The 8,639-nt window shown below is 47.5% G+C and overlaps 1 protein-coding gene across 2 annotated transcripts in view; it reads right to left on the reverse strand.

Annotated features, from left to right (window-relative positions):
- Positions 1-1,653: 1,653 nt before the first annotated feature.
- LOC131880565 (inactive tyrosine-protein kinase transmembrane receptor ROR1-like) overlaps positions 1,654-8,639 on the reverse strand; it is a 34,050-nt gene continuing 27,064 nt past the window's right edge. For both annotated transcript variants that reach the window (XM_059227231.1, XM_059227232.1), the window contains 3 exons: positions 5,950-7,273; positions 5,357-5,775; positions 1,654-4,687 (listed from right to left, as the gene is read on the reverse strand). In XM_059227231.1, the coding sequence (XP_059083214.1) occupies positions 3,115-4,687; positions 5,357-5,775; positions 5,950-6,870 (2,913 nt within the window). In that variant the 5' untranslated portion in view covers positions 6,871-7,273 and the 3' untranslated portion in view covers positions 1,654-3,114. The remainder of the gene's footprint in view (positions 4,688-5,356; positions 5,776-5,949; positions 7,274-8,639) is intronic.

The raw sequence follows: 8,639 nt of genomic DNA on the forward strand, positions 1-8,639 counted from the left end.
TTGTACTACATAGTAGTAGGAGAACCCTTGATTGCAGTTGGGAATGCAAACTAACACGACCACTCAATCATAATCTACTTGGAGAACTTTGGACGTATTTTCTTGTCCCCTTGGACTCCTTAAGTGCTCGCTCGGGTTGACTGGCATTGTTTGGAAGCTCGAAATATGTCTCAATTTGTTTTGAAATGGCTATGGCTATGAGTTCCAAGCCATTGTTCAGAAGTCGGGAAACTACAACTTCCCGTCAATAATATATTCTACGGCCTACCGAACAACAACACGGAACTCATTCCTGGCTTCTTGGTTCACTTGAAACTCAATGTACACTAGTATGTTGGTGAATAATGTATATTGTCGTCGTCGTAGTAGTCCATTTGGGTCGTCGTCGTCGTTGTTGTCGTTGTTGTTGTTGTTGTTGTTTTCGAAGCGACCAAGCCCGTGGCAAGTTCACCCTCGTTTCCCTGTTGTGCGTCGAGTTGGCTTGAAATTGTTGTGATTATGCAAAAGTTTATGCGTTATGCCTTCTCATGCACATCTCATGCTGATAGAGAGAGAACGAGCGGGTGAGTGAGTGAGTGAGTGAGTGAGTGAGTGAGTGAGGAGGAATAAGAGAAGAAGCCAATGGCCCCAACAACATGCAAAGGGAACTACCACCAATACCGCATGAACCGGAATAAACATGACATTCTCCACACTCGAAATTGGGACAGCTAATCCATCCCGAAACTGTGGAACTAGCAATACGTAGTAGTCGTGGTAGATAGCTAGCATTATGCAAGCGTTACAGGTCGAACAACGACTTCATTTCAGGTTGAAGGGAGGAAAAAGTGTCAACCGAGGGTGATCGGACCATCCGTCAAATGGAGATCTCCAACTCTTCAGCTTGGTTTCCACCCCAGTTGGCATTGCTTGAAACCCTCAATACTTTCTTGGTGAGCGATTTAGAAATTGGGGTGCTCCACCGGGGAGGATTGGTCATCCTGGTACTCTCCACCAAATGTTCCCACATCCATCAATCGATTTCTGATGCTCGCAACTCCCTAAGCTGTCATTCATGTGGCATGCTCACGTTACATCATTATCAGTCGAATGTGCAAATCTCGGATGAGCGGTGTGGGCACTGTTCCACTTTTTTGGAACAAAATATTCGACAATCGGGATTGAATTAGTTCGGCAGCTTAACAACAAAACAAAAAAAAGAAATCAAGGCAAAAGGGGCTCTTTTTCCTTTGAGCCTTTGCCAACAAGCCCGGACGAACACAAAAGCCAACTTTCGGTCCAAAAGAATCTTTTTGGCAATATTGACTTGTCTTCATTACACCCAACTGGTTCCAGATCAAAAGACCTTGTGACATTTTGGCACGCACTTTCGCAAAGCCACCTCCACCTTCTCAACGTGGTGGGAATCCGTCCTGATGGCGGTAACATCTTGAACGTTGGAACAATCCTCCACCAACAGAGACCCAGATGTAACGGGGAGCTCACTTCTGTTTTCTTGTTCCACTTTGAGTCTTTGTTCCGTCATCCAGAAAACCTGATAACAAAGTACCTCTTTTCGACGTGGATCTCGGAGTCTTTGTGCTCGAGATTGGGAAGGAATCAATCTGAATAGATGGGATCCTCGATTTGTTGGAGGCAAAAGCTAAAAAACGAGTGTGATGACGCCAGCGTGTATGCAATTCTGCGGGTGGTAATTTATTGTTGAGTAAAGACAAACAGGGAAATATGGTTACGATTTGATATAGTCAATATGTTCCCTTCATATTCTTCTTCTTTCATCTTCTCTTGATTATCAATATTATTCTTATTATTGGTGTTGCAGTTGTACTGGTTGAGAGTCTTGGCAGAGAAACAATTTTTCCTACGACGATAAAGGCTCTTCTGACATTTGATAGATCTGAATTCTAGGACAATCGTACACACTTACGCACACACTTATGCACATATTGATAACATATTCTGGGGGCATTTCCTCCACATTATGTTCATCCATACACATATATAGAGATGATTCAAGAAAAACGTAAGAAAACTCGTTACTACGTAAATAGACCGAGGCGAAGAAGAGTCCATGACAGATGCGAATGAGCGTAGAGAGATCATCGGCAAGCGAAACAACAATAAAAAAGTCTAATCGTTCACGACTCTCTTCATATCCATTCGCCAGTCTCGATTTTCTCTTTTGATGCTCCGATTTGGCAGTGGTGGGAAGTCGAGTTTGGTTCGTGATCACCCGCGTTCTGAATTTATATATTCAACACTTTGGTGGAGAAATCTCCAAAAAGGGACTGCTTCGTCGTCCACTTTGGGAAAGAGCAGCAAGCAGATCCAAAAACGACAAGGATGATATTTCTTCGTGGAAATGGAACCCATTCAAAACTATTTGTTACGGAGCTTACTTGCTCGTACACCCCTCAGCCCCCATTTGGTTGGTTGGTCCCGAAGCTCCCAAGGAGTGGGTGAGTGTGTGAGTCCTAGTGCGGAAATGCTTTTGGGTGAGGGGGATTTCACTTCAAAGGTGCTGAATTGTTCCACCACTCACTCATATCTGTATTCACTACCATCCCCTTGGAACAGAAAAGATAGAATGGGCGACAGACAGAAGAAGTCCTGAAAGCATCTGGGAATCTGATTTGAGTCTCTGACTTTGTTGCAGTGTATGTACGCATGTATGTACACTACGGTACATGGAGTGCTATGTCTGGAGTTGTAGAGTGGAGAGGAGAGAAGTGTTTCCCCGAGTTTTTCCAGCTCATTTTTGGTAACATTTTTCTCGTTCTTTCAGCCTCATTTAGCGTCTTCCTCTCCCCCTCCCTCTTCCGTTGTGTTCATTTCTTGGCTTGCCTTGGTTCAAGCTGTAGTTGAGGCTGTCGACGTTGGCGTCATCATCATCATCACCATCATTGCCAGCAACATCTCAAATAGCTACCACTAGTAGTAGCCACTACCACGGGCAATTCTAGAGAAGACGACGAGAAGAAGTACAAGCACAACTACTCCTACTACTACTGCTGCCGGGTTCCTCACTTGACACCAGAATTAATCATCCCATCGTTCGTTGTGTTCGTCGTCAATCGTTTTGTCTGCTTTGGTCTCCTCCTTCGTTCGTGGGTTTTACACCATCTGAAGGGAAGCCACGCTCGAGCCGGCTGCTCCGTTATTGGAATGCCCGCCGCCGTTGGGCATGAATAGCGTATGCTGAGGTGGGCCCCCATTGTGGCCCATTTGAACCATGCCCACGGCCCCCGAGGTTGGGTTGCCATGGGTGTGCTGAGGTGGATTGGACATGATGAACGGGTTGATGAGATGACTGAAAGGCTGCGAATAACCCCCATTGCTACTGGTGAGAGTCCCTGTACCCGCATTATTGGCTTGTTGTTGTTGCTGTTGTTGCATTAGAAGGTGCTGTTGACTGACGTTGGTCGAGCCGGTGTTGTTACTTGGTCCAGTACTGGAATGTTGGGAGCCGCTGTGTTGGGATGTGTTGGCCATGCTATGACTAGTGCTTTGATATCCGTTGGACATGCCTTCCCAATGGCGCAATCTTGCATTGATCTCGGCAAAAGGAGGTCGCCGATTGGGCACCTCATGCCAACACTCCACCATAAAAGCGTACATTCGAGAGGGACAATCCTCCGGGCAAGGCAGCAATTGGCGTGATCGAATCATTTCAATCACTTCTTGATTACTGTAACCGTAATAGGGCTGGAGTCCGAAAGAGTAGATCTCCCACAGAACCACCCCATACGACCACACATCCGACTCGGAATTGAAGGTCCCATAGAGGATGCTCTCCGGGGGCATCCACCGAACCGGTAACATGGACTTGGCTTGAACCCGATAGTAGTCCGAGGCATACATTTCTCGGGCCAATCCAAAGTCGGAGATTTTCACAGTCAAGTTCTCGCCCACTAGGCAATTGCGGGCCGCCAAGTCCCGATGGACGTAGTTACGTGAGGCCAGGTACTCCATACCGGCAGATATCTGAATGGCAATGAAAGACATATCGGCCGGATCCAGGACCCGGTCCATGCCATCGTCTGAACTGATGGACATGTCTGACTTGGGACTGTGGTGGACCAGAAACTCGTGCAGGTCCCCATGACTCAGGTACTCAAAGATCAAACACTGGGGGTCCTCATTCAAGACCACCCCAATCAACATGACCACATTGGCACTCTTGATGTCACTCCAGGAGTCAATCTCCTTTTGAAAGTCTTGCTTGATCTGCGAATTTGCACCGGGTCGAAGCGTCTTGATGGCCACCTGGGTGGAGCCGCCACCAATGATCCCGCCCAAGTCGCCTCGGTAGATCTTTCCGTAGGTTCCTTCACCCAGTTCCTGGTTGAACCTGACACTGGTGATGGGGAACTCTCGAGCCCGGGGCTTGGGTGGGTGATAGGGTTGCATGCTCGGTGGGATTGGCAGGGAATGTGGAGGGATCAAAGAGTTCATTTCCATTTCTGAGTAGTTGTGGTGGGACGAGGCTTGAGTGGTTGTCACCATGCTCCTGGGGGAGGCACTTCCATGCAAGCTTGCCAGAGGTTTCTTCTGCTTACGACGAAGACAACAAAGGACCAGGATAACCAATGCCAGCAAGCAGAGGGCTCCCAAGGCGGGTAGAACGATGTAGAGCCAGAGGTTCTCGTCCGAGCATTGAGGGATACCGCAAACCTCCTTGGGGCGTCTGAAAAGCAAAAGGCATCATCTTTATAAATGGGATTACAGAGCTTTGCTCACTCGACAGTGCATCTTGATTTCGAGAGAACATCTGCCATGCTAGATGATGAGCCAGTACTCGCACACAAGAAGACTGTGGTGAAGTTGTGTATGTTGTATTCCCTTTGAATATTGGCTTGATGAGTCGCACAATAGGCTGTGATTAATGATGGCTGCAATGACATTAGTAAAGTTCTCCTGCCTTGTCTGACTAAGCTTAATAAAAAACCAAAGACCGAGTAACTCTGGCCGGAGGAGAGGGGGAAAAGGGCTTCAATATTCAAGTCCTCGCTTTTCTTTCCTTTCCTTCCTGCCTCGTTCTCTCTTCTTCTTCTGTTTGTTTCTTGCCTGGATGATTTTCTGTCTGATTACAAGCGAGCCTGACGAGGGGATTACGTTTTTGTGCCCTACGTCTACATGTCTGGACTTCTCAAATGCACAAAGAAACCTAATCAATCTTAAGCTCAAAAGATATTTCACAACACAATGGTCCCTCAACAACGAATATCACATGAAAACGAGCACATTAACCGGCCTCCAAGTGTGATTACAACATCCATGGATGCCAAGATTTAGAGCAACCCTCCCTGTGAAGGACAAAGCCCACGTGTGCTTGGCTCAATTTGACTTCTCATACCTTGGGTCATTAGTGTAGCACCAGGGTTGGCTTTCCTGCTCTTGGCCAGCAGGGTTCCGACAGTAATTGTGCCCGCCGACCAATTCCACGTTCTGATCCGACTTGGAACGCCCCAGTCCCACAGTGGTGGAATCAAACGACAGGTGCCACGGCTTGCAAATCAAGCCCGATTTGGTGACACTGATGGTTCCCCGGTAATCCTCTCCGCTGTCCTTGTAACAGCTGTGAGGTTTAATCAGCTGCGTGACATGGGGCATGCTCAAGCGAACACAGTTGTAACTGGCAGTCGAGCCCGTCACGGGTAATTCCTTGCAATCCGGCAACACCAGTTGGTGGTTGATCATGGGCTGATTGCGAGCGATTTCCAGCTCCCTCTGGCACAGATCATATTCCAACACCTCACACTCATCACGACAAACCTAAAAGGGAACGAAGGGCACATTGAGAATATGTACCATGTATTGAGAATCATAAATTGTTCTACATAGCTCGTTTTTGCTCCTCGTTTGTTTCTACGCAGCTAATCCCTAAGGGAACTTCTCAATATGAACATGTGTGATTATTGATAAACGTCCAAGAGCGTTGTTCCTCACCTTTCTCGGTTTCTTCGTCTGTCTATCACAGAGCGGTAGTGTTGACAAGCAAATTGCCGGGATGGCATACTCTGCACAAGTGCCCCGGAGGTCTGGAGACTTCATGATCACCTGTAGGGCAGACTGAAGCTTCAGCTCGATATAGTCTTGCGTCAGACCGGCACTGACAAAGATCAGGTCACTTCCACCCACGTATTGGGAACAGATGGAACCCGTGTACCGTTGACAGCTCCCTTCCATTTCGTTGGGCTTGAGACTTGGTAAGCCGGAGTTGACTTGTTTGGAGGGAGACGAGCGGTCCGGTGGCCGCCGAGCATTTCCGGGCTCTTGGAACTGGATGTGGGAGGGAATCCCGTGAACTCCGTTGCTCAGATCTGCTCCAAAGTCGATGGGGAAGTCGTGCGGGATCAGGCGGTCTTCCTCGTAGTCCTCGCTGTAGACGTCCTCGTCATAATGCGAGTTCTTCTTGCTCCCCGATGGCGCCACTCGGATGATGGACTCACCGGATATGGTCGTCTGACCGTTGGATGCCTCACAGCGATAGAATCCAGTGTCCATGACCTCAAGTTCTCGGAACCTAATCCGGCTCCATTGGGGCTCTGACCCCCCTAGTTTTTCTTTGACTTTGATCCGGCCCTTTTCTTCATACAGGGGAGCCTCATTTTTGAACCAATGAAACTCGGTGACTCCGGGATTGCCAGCTACTTCGCATTTTATCTTTAGTGCGTCCCCAACCACTCGGGAGTAATTCTTCATGGGATAAACGAATTGGAGCGTACTTGGGTCTTGTCTCTGATTATTGACCTCGTTCGAGTGGTCCGGTATCCTCTGGGGGTCCTGATTAGAGCCTTGGGAATGTGTTCGAGAGATCAAACACCCCAAGACACCCAGGAGGGTCCAGATCAAAGTCATTTTGATCATCCCCAAGTCCGGTGGCCTCCTTCCTATTGGGTCATAAAAATGCTTGACGACCACTCAATTGTGTTGTCGCTATCTAGGGATTGTTTGATGTTTGATGGGCGATGTGATCAGGTTTCATGGTTGTTGTTCGACGAGGTAATCTTTAGAAAATGGGCCGGAATGTCGAGGGCGCCATTTCCCACTTCATTTTTCTCGGGCGAGGCGAGATAGGGAATAAAAAGAAAACACTTGAACACAAGATGAGGCGAGAGCGGAAAAGAGCACTTCAAATTCAAAACAACTCGAATTGAACGAGGCTCCTCAGAACCGCGAGTTCTTCCTGTTCTCTGACTAAGGTCTAAAACTGAGCACTCTTCGATGGGTTCTCCTCATTTTTCCACGTGGCAGTGTGGAGGTGACATGCCTGGAACAAAAAGAGACACGACGACATGAGCAAAATTAGTTCCCGAGAGAGAAGAGATCTGTCACTAAAGACATCGTTTGGAACACATTTCCAATATCTTGGTCAGAACCTTCTCCCTTCGTGCTTCGGAACTCTCAAAGAAGACGTTCGGAGACTTAGACGGAGGAGCCTAGATGTTCATATTTGCTTAGTAAATGCCCTTAGATTGGAATATCCCTGGCGTTGGTGATTAATGGACTTCTTCTTTTTCATATTTTTTCATCATGGCCAAAGGAAAAGGGGAAGGGGGGACGAGTCGTTGAAACTTAAAACGAGAAGAAGTGTGGCGAATATTATGATTTCGTCTAGACAGGGACCAAACTGACGGCCTCGGTTCCAAAGATCATCAATATCTATCAAGCGAGTCCAAAACAAGGCACGCCATCTGTTACCCAAGGGTCTGGCATGGAAATGTACACACTCATAACATGAAAATATGGCGAGGCATCGCGTTCCACAGACTCCAGCAAGCCAACCAAACTTCTTTTGGGAAACGTGTTTAATCAACGCAAGCGTGCAATTTCGCAAATAGACTCCCATTGCGAGCCCTGAAACATTGCGAATGAGAGTGGCACTTTTGCCAGGAAATAGTTTTTGACATGTTCGTTCCTTCGTTCGTTCCTCATGGGTTGGTTGGTTGCTTGCTTGCTTGGTTGCTTGCCTGCTTGGATCACTCCCAAAGTTGGAACACTCTCTCGAAAATGCATCGTGTCCTTCTTTGCCAACCAACCGAGAAGGAACATGCAGTGCAAAATCCCTGCTTGGAATTGCAGAAATCCCCGGAACCACTGCACTACCATTCTCATATGGCCAATGTCAGATAAACCACTGGCATCGACGTACCACCTACACCTACCCACCAACTTTTGTTCTCATATCACATTTCTTACCCTCTCCCGAATCTCAGTCCACATTAATTCCGAACACTACGCCGGAAATCCGAGAGCCAATCAACTCGTAATGATTGTTTTGTTCCTTCCTTGGAACTAACTCTGTTTTGAGTATGTTGTTTTGCTTTGCTCACTGGCAAGAAGCAAGGTCGACGCTGAAAAATGGTTGACTCGTCGGGTTTCTTCCCGAAGCCTTTCGGGGTTCCTTAGGGTGAAGGAGCTTGCTCAACTCACTTGGGTTATTGAGAAAACACTGAAACTGTATATAATCGTACATACAGCGAGCATAACCCTGGTAATGGTGGAGAAAAGCCGCTCATCATAACACTCACATTATTAAGGCTCTAAGGTAAAGCTAAAGAGGTCAGGCCAATTCCCAAAAGGACTTTTTAATGGAAGCCTCGCATCCTAGACGTGCTCCGTGTATCTGGCGCCAA

This window comes from Tigriopus californicus, chromosome 5, assembly GCF_007210705.1.
Source record: "Tigriopus californicus strain San Diego chromosome 5, Tcal_SD_v2.1, whole genome shotgun sequence".
NCBI classification, from domain to species: Eukaryota; Metazoa; Arthropoda; class Copepoda; order Harpacticoida; family Harpacticidae; genus Tigriopus; species Tigriopus californicus.